This window comes from Metarhizium album (genome assembly GCF_000804445.1).
Source record: "Metarhizium album ARSEF 1941 chromosome Unknown scaffold_14, whole genome shotgun sequence".
Classification (NCBI taxonomy): Eukaryota; Fungi; Ascomycota; class Sordariomycetes; order Hypocreales; family Clavicipitaceae; genus Metarhizium; species Metarhizium album.
The window spans coordinates 423,032-435,779 of record NW_024467588.1 but is presented as its reverse complement, the minus strand read 5'-3'; the positions used below and the strand labels follow the sequence as shown (position 1 = coordinate 435,779).

Genomic DNA, 12,748 nt, shown 5'->3' with positions numbered 1-12,748 from the left:
AGTACCCCAAAGCACATGTAGATTCCCGATTCTGAATCAAGCCATGGCTGTTCCTTGACCGAACTGCGGTTATGGCGGTTGTTGGTCGCCCCGGTATCTCCCTGCTATGCCATCTGATCCTTGCTCACCGCCGAGACCGCACCGATCTAAGTACCTAGGTAGTTACTTAAGTACTTTGATATTTTCCGTCAACTTGAGTAGCTAGGTACCTAGGTACTTAAGTACTCAGTACGTACCTCATATACAAGAATCCTCCTCAAAGCCGAGATGGATAGCACACAGGCGTCATGGTACACATGCTGTGACCAGAATAGTGGTGATACCGACTCCGTGTCCGCTGCGGTTACTTTGATTCTTATTATTCGTGCGGAGCAGTAGTATCACCGTTTATGATGATAATTCTTATATGACGATGATTCTTTGTTTTTAATGGAGACCTGCCCAGCCCCTCCCCACCATCCTGCAAGCCCGCATGACTAGATTACCGTGCAATGACACCAGAGCAGCTCGCCAACTAGGGACAGTCCAAGACTCGGTTTCAAAGGCAGAGCCTGACCTCAGCCAAACTGGAGCGAGGAGAGAATGTGTTGAAGCGAAACGAAGTGATGGCCGTTATATCCCCCCGCCAGACCGTTCCATAAAGAGTCAGTCTCCTTCATCACTTGCGCGCCGCTGTTGATACTACTTCAAAACACCAAAATGTAAAATCTCGCGATAGTGGAGCCAAGCCTTAAAAAAAAAACGCCGATGCGCCTGCCTCTTTAAACTTGGGCTAGCAGCAAATGACACATACAAAAAAGGCAAAGGACACTAGCTGATGGATTTGGACTAGCGCCGTCGTGAATTTAAAACTAAGCTAGACCCTTAAGTACTTACCGTTGCGAGTTTCTTTATGGGAAAGAGGTTGGATATGGCCAGCGTCGCATGGAGTAGTAGTGCTTTGGCGATATTTATTCATGCAGAGGTACTTATTTAGGCTATACTACTACAGCGTACGGAGTACTCGGATATGTTGTTGGAGCCGAAATCTCCGTCAAGCACAGAGCACGGCGCAGTCGATCTCGAAGTTCCAGCGTAATAACTGACGGGCGGAAGAATGTTATCGACGAGGTTGTACTCTGTACTCGAAGCCAACCTTTACAGAGACAGACGACCATGAACCTTTTGGAGCGACATAGTCCCGTGCACAAAGTAACACCGGGCAGGCGCTGGGTCCACTTCTGCACGAGCATTCAATGTTTCCAGGCAGTCGCGCTTGCACAAATCAACATCAAGTTGCAACTTGCATCTACGTACTCCGTACCAAAAAACTACTCCGCATTCCGTGCTCACTACTCCCAAATGCAATGCCGTTCTCCGTTCGGAGCAGCACATCTGATTCACCGGGAGCACTTTCCTCAACGCCGACTTCGTGCATGCGTCCTGCAGTCAAGCCAACACAACGGATGGATCCTTTTGTCTGTGCGGCCCGTCGACACCAGTGGACACGAGCCACGTTGCAGTCTCGAAGCCCTTGGGTCTCTGGACTCTGCAGTCTGGGCTCTTGGACGATAGAATGCAAACTGCTGCATCAAAAGGCACGAAAGCGTTTCCGGGCCACACGGATCGTCTCTTCTTTGGTAGTACATACTAGCTAACCAAACCTGGCTGCAGGCATTGGGCGAGGAGGGCCACGCCGTTCGTTATCCGGCCGGAGTCGACTCTTAAATATTCATCCATGGGCTGGCTCCGCAACGCCAACGCGGCGTCGAGGCCCAACCCGCACCGGCACGAGACAGACAGATACTTCGGGGTCCGCTTTCGTGACAACCTCTGCCCATCATCAGCTTGCACCCTTGCTGTTCGACGCCAACTATTGCCCGGTAACGTTATGCGCAGCCCCAGAGGGTCTCATTGCGTTGTTGTCGGGCATCAGCAGTACCACCAAAGAGACTAATCAAAACAAGCAGAACGAGGAGCAGTATCAAGTTGCCAGTCAGCATTCGCCTTCCACTGATTCCCCTGCCACGGCATGTCCCGTTTCCACGCAGACAGGTCTCGACCTTGGAAGCTGGCATGTCTCGTGTCGACAGCCTAATCGCTGTCCGACGTGGCCCGCCGCTCAGAGCCGCTGACAACCTCATGACCGACAAGTTATCGTGTCCGCGGAGTAGATAAGAGACAGGAAGAAGACAGGAGATGCAACTGATGATGTTGCCATCCCATCTTCGTCTTGGCGGCCTGGACAAGGGTGAGCCGGCTCTGTACTACTACTACTACGTACTTCTCGTGGCTGATCAGGCAACAAAAAGGTCGCCCATGATTTATGTCAATTTCGGTTCCGCTGAACCAAGCGGCCATGCCATGGGTCTGGTACGCGCTCCTATCCAAAATGGGTCCCTCATCTTGCACGTACATAGTAGTTAGTAGTACTAGTACTCCGTACTCCGTACGTACGTACTACTGGTAGACGAGCCCATGTAAACAAGGGCTTCGTTCCTAGGAAGCGGTCAAGTTGTCTTGTCAGTGACCTTTGACCACACCCCGTTCGACAGATTTTTCTTTTCGTCTCCCCTTTTGTTTTTGGAAAATCGTTGCATTTGCACCTCACATCACAAGCAATTTGTTTTACTTCACCAATCCATTGTCGTTTGGTGCTGCCGTTTTGCGTTTTGATTTGCCCTTGAGCTTGTTGTTCACGCCATCTGAATGTGCATTGCACCCGCATAATTGTCTGTACGACTACGTAACTTGTTATTCCCCAATTCTGGAATCAGCCCAAGCAGCCCCGATCCAACACATTTGGCTGCCCATCTGGCTGCATCTACCCGACAGCCCAATACAAAGTCGAAGAAGCTGTGACACCACTCAGCATTTTCTGTATGGCGGCCGTGACTGATTTAAGCGCTGCCCAACCCACCCTCCAAGCAGAGCCTCTGGCCTTTGATGGAGGGAAAGACCCAACGACAGTATGGATTCTCATCAAACTGTTGCTATTTGTCCACATAGGACAGCTGTTGGTTTATCAAACGTACAATTTTCTGATTACACAAATGTGCAGTACACTCGCGTATCGGAATCCGAAGCGGAACCGGAGCCAGGGGAAGACCATCAAGGTAGACTATATATCTCACATCCGAGATGCCGTGACTGGCGGCACCAGACTAGTGAAATGGAGTAGAGCTAACCCAGTCACATAGAAGATCTAGATAATGGCGAGGATGTAGGTGAAGATAGCCCAGGTGCAGAGCCGTCAAATCAGCCGGAGCCGAAGAGGGAAGAAAACTCACGGCCTTCTAAAAAACGCAAAAATAAGCAGAAAAATAAGACGAATACCCATGTGGAAGCCACGAATCATGAGGATGACGACAAGCCCGTAGCGACACCAACGGCATCGAAGAAAAACAAAAAGAAGAACAGCAAGAAGAAGAATAAGGGTGCGGCAAGCACACCTGCGATCAAGGAACCTCAGTCCGACGCCAAGGCTGACGAGGCACCACCCCGGGAGGTGGAAGAGGAGGGCGTGCCTACGGTGGAAGCAGATTCGCCAGCTCCTGAGCCCCCCCGACACACGATTGAAGAGGCCGACACTGGAGTGGTGATGGAAGACACCCCTGCAGTTGAGGAAGCGGCGGCTGGCTCCGAGGTTCCCGTACCTGCGGTTGAAGAGGCGGAGGTCGTGGTTATGCAGCAGGAGACAGTCGTGGCCGCCGAGGAACCGACGACTCAAAAGGTATCCCCTGAGGTGCCGACCACTGAGGCCCCAGCTGAGGAGAAAGCTGAGGAGGAGAGCCAACCTGGTAAATCCGTATCGGAATCAGAAGCACCAGCTCCCGAGGTCATTGCAGCCACCACTGTCGAACAAGCTGCACCAGCGGCAGAAATCCATCTCGAGGCAGCCATGAGCGATTCTAAGCCTGAGACGGAAGCGCCCGAACCTGAAGGACTAAAGGAAGAGACGCCAACTCCTGCGGCGACTCCCGAGGCAGCTACTTCGTCCCCTGAACCTGGAGAAGTATCTCAGCCTGAGAAAGCAGAGGAGGAGACGGCCATGGCGGCTGAAGAGCCGGCAGCTGCGAGTACAAACGCTGATGCTTTAGCTGAAGTATCTACCACGGAAGCAGACGCGCCGCCAGGAACAGTGACTGAGACGGAGGGAAAGCATGGCGATGAAGCTGCCACTGAAGCTTCCACCGAAACGAATCCTACCGAAGCGAAGGTGTCCGAGAATACAGACCCTGCGCCGGAAGAGGCATCTGTGGACAAGGCTGCTGAGGGTGAACATATTGATGAAAAACCAGCCGAAGAATTAGTGACCGAGGCCGTCGTGGTAGAAGGTCTGAAGGGAGAAGTAGCTGCAGTTGATGATACGAGTCCTGCTCCAGTGCCAGCTGCCGAGGGTTCTCTGAAGCTTATGGAAGAATCAGATGAAGCCGTTACCTCGGAGGAGCCTGCCAAATTGGTTGAAGAAGCTGCACCTACTGAGGTGGCGACTGAGATTGAAACATCTGCCCCCGAGCCAGCGACGGAAACCCCCAAAGAATCGGTGGCCGAGACTACGGCTCCTGAGGAGTCCCCAAATCAATGTCCTGAGGCTGAGCAAACAGCTGCCCAAGAACCTGACATCCAGCCCGCAGCAGTGGAAACGGCTGCGCAAGCCACTCCTACTGGAGATGAAGCTACGGAAGATTTGCCCTCAGGGGACTCTCTTGTTACAACGGAAACCGCATCGGAAGACAAACCTCCTTCCGGTACAGTTTCTGCTGAAGGACCGACTAATGATGCTATGGAGGAGTCAGCAGCCCAGGAACAAGAGGGCCAGTTGACATCGACTGAGGCGTCGACTCTTGACGAAGTAAAGGAAAAAGCTAAAGAAGAGGCGCCTGCTTCCACGGATCCACAAGCTCTTCTAACGACTGGAGATGCGGAAGCATCGCCGGACGCTGGCTCTTCACCAGCTCCAGAGTCAACTCCAGAATCTAAGAGAGAGTCTCCGGTGGAGTCAGCGGAAGTGGAAATGACGGCTGAAGAACCAGCAACGCACGAAGGTTTGGCCGGAGTGGCAGAACCTGATACAGGCGATGACGCTGAGACTGCTGAACCAGAGCCTGTCCCAACATGTCTAAACGATGGTTCAGAATCTCAAAAGGCAGTGGATGGTGCCATTGAAGAAGCATCTCAAACCGAAGCAAGTACGGCAGCAGAAGCCAAACTAGACGATACTGAGCCCGATTCACAAACCGAGCCTGCGTCTGACTCTGCGCGTGCGATTGAAGAACCAACAGCAGAGGAGGCTAAACCTGAAGCTATTGCGACGGAAGCCGCTCTAGACGAGGCTGTCAAGGAAGAAGAAAGGGCCGCAGAACCAATAGAGATACCAGTTTCCGTTAGTGAAGAAAAAGAAGAGCCTAAACAGCACCCGCCCGACAATGCTACTGGAGCTGCAGAACTTGAGAACGATAAGACGGACACTCAGACAGAGGACCTCAACACTGTGGGTCCAATAGAAGAAGACAAGCCAGCCCAAGAGATAGCTGCACAGGCAGAAATCACGGAGCTGACTGACATGACGACAGCTACATCGTCACAAGAAGATCCGTCTGATCCCACCAATGACGGCGTCGAAGCTGCAACTGCACCTGTGGATGAGCCTACTGCTACTGAGATGAAGCCAGAGGAGTTAGGTGCCGATAGTTCGACCGCCGAAGCTGCGGAGGAAGTGAAGATAGAGGAAACTACAACTGGTGCTGGACAATCCGTGAGCGGAGAGTCCGCAGCTGCTCCAGTGAGCGATGACGTACCCGAGACAACTGAGCCACAGGATGAAGAGACATTGCCAGAGAAGCCTGCTGTCGATGAGTCAAAACCTGAAGATGGTGCCCCTGATGGAACTAAAGATTCCGAAGTCTCTGAAACGGACCCAACTGAAACTCAAAGTGCGAAGCCTGACGAACTAGGAGCGGAGGATAAAGACCAACCTTCGGCTGAAGCAGGAGCCGCTGAAGCCCTGGCAGAGGAATCGGAGACCAGTGATACGGCCGGATTAACTGTCGAGGTTGCCACAGCTGATGAAGCCACCACTGCAGCCGAAATTTCTACCAGAGAGACAAAAGCGACCAAAGAGCCTGAGCCCATTACAAATGAAAATACAGCCTCTGTTTCCGAGTCTGTAACAAACGAGCAAGACAAACAAACAGAAGGCTCGAGCCTTGACAATGCTGAGACCAAGCTGGATAAGGAATCTGCCGTCTCTGAAGGGCCTGACAAAGCTGACGTAAGAGATGCACCTGCCCCTGACAATGAACACTCAGAGCCGCAATCGGACTCTCTGAGTGATGAGCAGGTATCAACAGTCATCAGAGGACCCGGAGCCTCAGGCGAAGAAACGGGTGTCAAAGAACTAACCGATGGAGCCGAAGAAAAGCCCAAGCCAAAGGAATCGGAAGAAACGAAAGAAAGCGAGGACACTTCCGACACTCCAGCCCTAGCTGCCGCTCCAGCAGAATTGAAGGAAGTAGCAGCTGATACGGAGGTTGAAGAGCCATCTGACACTGTTGTGAAAACCAGTGATGACCAAGCTGCCGAAGAACCCAATGCTGAACAGACTGCGGACATTGAAGAGGCGGTTCCTGTTGATGACATTGTCAAGCCTACAGATGAGACTACCGCCGTTCCTGCAACTGAAACTACCGCCCGGTCTCCTGATTCCACAGAATCAGAGACTGAAGGCCTAGCTGGAGACCAGCCCCAGGAAGCCGACGTTCCGGTAGAGCCAGTTGAGGATAAGGTGGAAGCAGCTGAAGTAGCAGCTATACCTGATTTTGAAGAGACAAATAGTGCAGCTATTGTTGAACCACAGGAGCAGGAAAAGGAGGCAGTTCAGGATGAAGATTCAACAAATATACCCGAAGCCCCTCCTGAGACTGTTGAAGAGGAGCCTGCACATAATGAAGAACCTGTTATTGACGATGTTGCTGATACGACTGGGAACCTTGCCCTTACTTCTGATGAGGACAATGCCGAGACAGATATCATGAAGGAGGCTAATGAGGCACCCTCTGATGCCATCGAGAACAATGCGGCTGAACCTCCTGCTTCTGCAGTATCAGTTGAGGACCAAGAGGTAGCAGAGGAATCTAATGTCGATGACAGTGCCTCTGAAGCCAAGCCTGATCTCAACGTTGATGCTCCACATGAGCTATTGATAGAAGAAGATGATGGTCCAGCGGACGCATCGTTTGCAGAAGAACAGGCGCCCAAAGAAGATGCGCTAATTCCCGCAGAGCATGGTGACGAGAATACGGATGGTCTGCCTACAAAAGACGAAGCGAAAACATCAGATCAGATTGAAGTCGCTTCTGAAGAAGACAAGGAAGTTGTCACTGTCGAAGCCACCGGAGAAGCCTTCCAAGACAAGGTAGCTCCCGAGAGCGCTACCAAGGTCGCTGAACCGAATGCTGCCGCCGAGGATGTGGAGGATGCATCCCCTGATCCGCCCACAGAGACCGGGGAGCCAGCCCAGGCTGAGACCAAGGAAGAGCTTGTCCACGCAGAAGATGCCGTCGTTGCAGAGAAGCAACCGGTCCCTGACCCACCTAGTGAGCCTGTTGAAGGTGAACGGGAAGAAGAAACGGAAATAGACTCCAAGGAAGAAGCCGATATTCTTGCCACACAGCCGGTGGTTGAAGCAGAGGCGAAAGGACCCGAGCCACATACTGAGGTAGCGGAAGAGACTACTACCAAAGCAGATATCGCTGAAGAATCTGACGCTGTTGCTGCTGATGAGGCATCGTTAGGAGAGGCTCCAGATGCCGACGAGACTGGAGCCCAAGTTGGCTCCAAAGATGAAACGGAGCCGACAGCAGAGCCAGCAGCAGAAGCCCAGGAGCCAGCAGCTTCGGAAGAGCTCAGGGCAGAAGGCGTCGCTGAGACTGAAGCTGTATCCCCTGAAGCGGCTGCGGCTGAAGAGGGAGGAGCCAACACAGAGGAGGCAGCTGCTGAAGTTGCAGAGCCAGAAGAAGCTGAGCCTGTATCCGCCGTCGAAGTTGCTGAAGCCGAAACATCCGATCCCGATCCCGAGGCCGCAAAGTCACAGAAGGAGCCAGGGGCACTGGCCGCCGAGGAATTAGAACCAGAGACTGAAGCTGAAGCGAAGGAACCAGAGCCGTCCCATCCTTTGGAGCCTATCGAAGAGCTCAAAAAGGGAGAGGCTGAGACAGAAGAGACAGAAGATTACTCTCCCAAAGCTGCTGCCGCGGCCATTGCTGCTGGCATTGCTGCTGCAGCGGGTGGAGCTGCTCTCGCCGCTGCCGCAGGGTCAAAAGATGGACCAGTGGCGCCCAAGACACCCGAGGAAGAAGAGAGCAAGGACACGGTTGGACCAATACCTAGAGATGGAAAATTGACTCCCAAGTCGAAGAAAGGTGAGGAACTACATTCTTTTCATGATACCCCGATCGAGTTTTTGGAACCTGTAGAATATACCAGTTCCGGGAGGGCTGGAGAGGACGATGGCGATGGCGCTTTGATGTCACCAGAAACAGAGGAAGCAGTCGAGTTGCGGCCTGCTGCTACTGAGGTTCTAAACAAGGCTACTGCAGCGACGCGTAAAGCCCCGGAACACATGGTGGCAGAGGACCTCGCCATGGGCGCCATCGAGGAGGTGGGAACAGAGGAATCAGTCCTTGCTGCTGAACAAGATCCTCTCGTGGAACAAGTATCTCAACGAACGCCGCGGTCAATTCCTGGGCCCGAAGCTATTCCGGTTGAAGGACCTTTGCTCCATCCAAACGAAGAGCGCAATACTATGGTCTCCGCGACCGAGGAGCAGAGTCTGACAAAGAATGATAATCTTGCTTTGGCTCCAGCTAGTAGAACACGACCTGACCAAACCGCAGAGTCCGCTGTGCTAGATGATTTCAAAGACGAGTTGGGTCAACGAGCCGCAATCAAGCTTGTTCTCGAAAATATCTCAAAAGAGTCTGCTGCAACTGAAGAGCCGGTGGCACGAGCTAAGGAGAAGCACGCTATGGCCGTGGCTGAAGAAGAAACCCCGCCCATGGCAGAAGACTTACTTGCGTTGGACGACACCAAGGATGTCTTGGGCCTTCAAAACGAGAACGAGGCTTTTGCTGCCGATAATGCTATCCTAGAGCCTGTTCCGGCTGGGTCTACCAAAGGTTTAAGTTCCTCGGTCACACAAGAGCCCGTCTTGCTGGACGATCCGACCAAAGAGGTAACACCAAAGGCTCCGGAAGAGCTGGAATCGGTTGAAATTGAGGCGTTAGATACCGCCCAAAAGGCGCCAATCGTCGTAGATGACACTGCAACGGACGCGTCCGTTTCGCCTCAAGTCAGCGAAGAAGCAATCCCTGAAGTTGCCCGAGCATCTGCTTCTTGTACTGCCTCTCAGGAGGAGGAACTTCCACATGCCGGAGAGCCCACTTTAGAGTCCACGGCGAGACCCAATTCCACGGCGGCTAGCTCTGTCGCTACCATCCCCCTCGATCCTGAAGAATACAATGCGGCAGCCATTGAAGTGTTTGAGACGGCTTCGGACCAAAATCTAAGGTCTGCTGTTAGTGAAGCCGCCATTGTGGATGAGGCAACAAAGCATCCAACGACGCCAAAGTCTGCTGATTTTGTCTTGGACACGGGCTTTCAGTCATATCCAGGTACAGACAAGCTCAATCTGTTGGACGAGCGAAATGAGAACCCTGTGGAGGGGCCAAAGCCTCTGCTCACTAAAGATCTTGCGCTGGTCAACATCGCCCAGGACGTGGCGTCTGTTGAGGACACTATCAGCTTGGACAATTCGAAAGTAGGCTTGGCTCATGGGGCTGCACAGAAATCCGGCGTTGTCCCAATCCGAGATGCGGTTGCCGCAGCTAAGGCGCCGGCTGTGTTGGCGCAAACGGCCGACGAATTAGATTCCGGGATCAAGGCAGAGTCCATTTTGGCTACAAAACCTGACACTGGTTCTGTTACCGAAGTCACTCAAGAGTCCATCCTGTCGCAAGTATCGACCGATGAGGCTGCGATCGAGGGCGAGCCAAGTATCCGAGAGGTCGCCGGGGAGTCAGACGAATGCATACCTCTCCGGGCAGTTGATCCAATTGCGTTGGCAATAATGGGTGGATCCCTGATGATGTCAGATAAATCAAGGACATCTTCAATTGTCGAGGGGAATGTCCCTCCAGCGAAAGCCCCTGAGGAGACTGTGCCCCTGGATAATAAGCCTGAAGAGCTGGTGGCTCAGGAAGCGGCCGACGCAGAATCTGAAGATGTTGCTCCTGTCATTATTGACAACAGCTATAAAGGAACAAATACCGAAGTTGCAGAGCCCATAGCAACCGATGCCGAAAAAAGTTTCGAAGACAATGCTGCTGGACTGACTCAAGATGACCCTCTGTCGGAGTCTTGGGCACTAATCGAGGACGCCGAGGACTCCAAATTCAAGTCAGCGGAGGAAAGCGTCATAGAACAGGATGTACAAGGGCCTTGTGACCCAGATTCTGAAGACAACGCAACAGTTGACCTGTCGCAGCCGGAGATTCCGGATGATGCTTCTCTGGTCGAAGAAACAGAAGCCGAAGTACAGGAGCTAAACACTTTGGAAGAAACGCTTCCTGATGCAGCTGTAGAGAGCATTGTTGAAGTCAAAGAACCGGATTCTGATCTGTCAGCTGAACCGTCAGTTGGGTCAGTCCTTGAAGTTGCAGAGATTGCGGCAGAGGACCAGACACTTGGTCCTTCAGCAGAACAGGCGGCAACAGCACTTGCCATGGAAACTTCAACTGAGCGTTCCAGGGCCGAGACACAAGCTGAAATGGCTACCTCTAGCCAAGCAGTCCTTGTTATTCCTGATATTCCAAAGACCAAGCTAGAGATCGATGCTTCGCCAACTGAATCTGTTGAGCGGAAAGACATGGCAGAAATAGCTGTAGATCAGGAACCGGTGGTCCAGGCAGCGGCAGAGGCTTTGATCGAGATGAGGCTGAGTCATGAAGCAGCTACTGGTGATTCCCCAGAACAGGCTCGTTTTCCTGATATCGATGAGGAATTTGTCGATGCCTCTGAAGAAGCTCAGCAGGAGGTGGATGCATCTGTCACTGCTGAGCTTGTATCCTCACCGCTCGAAGACTTGGACCGGCGGTATCCCCGGGAAATGGTAGTCGAGCTCCTGGTTGAAGACGGTGCGCCTGCTACTGGAACCGCAATTAAAGAGCACCGAAAGTCATCGGAGGAGAAGGTCGTCCAAGCCGAGAGCTCAACTGAGAAATCTGGCAGCCGAATCGTTGATATTGCCTCGGCGTCTACTGGGATAACAGCCCTTCCGTGTGCGGCGGTAGCCGCCGCTGCTGGGAAGTTACATGATTCCATGTCAAATCGTCTGGCAGACCTAGCTGTTCAGTACGAAAAGTCTCTGGAACCCGCTGAAGCAACACAAACAGAGCAACTTCGGGACGTCACTGAGGCACAAGAGAAATTGGCTCCCACCGGTGAGATTTCTTCTCGTGCAGCTACAGAACCCGAAGTCGAACCAACGCACAGTCCTGGCCTCACGGCACATGCAAGCGATGTCGATTCAAGAGCCCCTACACCCGCTGTGTTTGTCCCCGACTTGACAATGGTCGATCAACAACGAAACAAGACTATGAAGCGCAAGCAGAAACTCGCGGTTAGGAACGCCGAGGATGCAGTTGCGGCTGCAGTTGTCATTTATGCCACTGCTGAAGCTTTCAGCCCTCCCGCCAGCCCCAAAGCCGGTACCTTTCAGGACCATGAAGAGGAATTTTCCTCGGTTGTTTCACGGGAAATTGTTGAGGAGGACTTGACACAGCTTGATACTGACTTATCTGCAGACGAATCTTCAAGAGAGCCTCGAGCGTCAAGTGGCGAAAGGGAGAGGGAGAGGCATCGCCGCCGCAGGCAATCTTCTCACCACTCTAACCGATCTAGCCGCAGCCGTGGCGAAGAGGAGCACCGTGAGAGCAGACGCCATTCATCTCATGGGTCTCACGGCTCACGAAGCCATCGCCGTCAGTCTGATGACACGCGGGAAGAGGCATCAAAGTCGCCTCCGAGAACGCCCAAGCGACGAGACAGCGGTGTCTCCGGAGAAAGCTCTGCAAGTTCTGGCAAGAGGCGAACACCGGAAGAACAAGCCGGGCACGAACGACGCAGAGCCGAGCGTCAGCCTAGTGAACAAAACTCGGAGCATCGGGGACGGTCAGAGCCTTCGGAGCCCTCGGAGCGCTCCGCGCATAGAGACCGTAGGAACAATAGAGACGTGGACCCCCCTGCGGAGCGAAGCCATCGCTCCTCGCGCCGACATAGCCACTCCAGCCAGCACAAGTCGGAACGGGTCCCATCCGCTTCTGCTCCTGTCGAAAGGGAACCAGTTGCGCAATCCTCTGACAAGCGATTTTTTGAGCTCAAGAACAGCGAAGGGATAGTAGGCAGCGGCTTGCGCCCGACGATCGCAGGAGAGGCCAAGTATGAATACGAAATCGAAGCTCCCAAGCGATCCAACACCACTCGATCCAAACCCGGAGCAGGACGGCCGTCAACCGACCAATCTCGTCCCAAGAGTACGAAGACACGAGAGTCAACCGATGCTCCCCGAGGCTCTTCATCGAAGGGCAGTACTACTACAGCTTCCGAAGACAACGCGCGACGAGCTAGAAAGACGGAGCGTAGCAAGAAGGGAGAGGAAAAGAAGTCTTCCGGGCTCAAGGGGGTGCTGAGGAGAATATTTGGATGATGT

The 12,748-nt window shown here is 53.1% G+C and overlaps 1 protein-coding gene across 1 annotated transcript; it reads left to right on the top strand.

The window, feature by feature from the left end:
• Window positions 1–2,861: 2,861 nt before the first annotated feature.
• On the top strand, window positions 2,862–12,745 carry MAM_05589 (uncharacterized protein; the record flags this gene model as incomplete). Its single annotated transcript, XM_040824387.1, has 3 exons — window positions 2,862–2,948; window positions 3,041–3,095; window positions 3,180–12,745. The coding sequence occupies 3 exons, from the start codon at window positions 2,862–2,864 to the stop codon at window positions 12,743–12,745; spliced, it is 9,708 nt and encodes a 3,235-aa protein (XP_040677712.1).
• Between the last annotated feature and the right edge of the window lie 3 nt (window positions 12,746–12,748).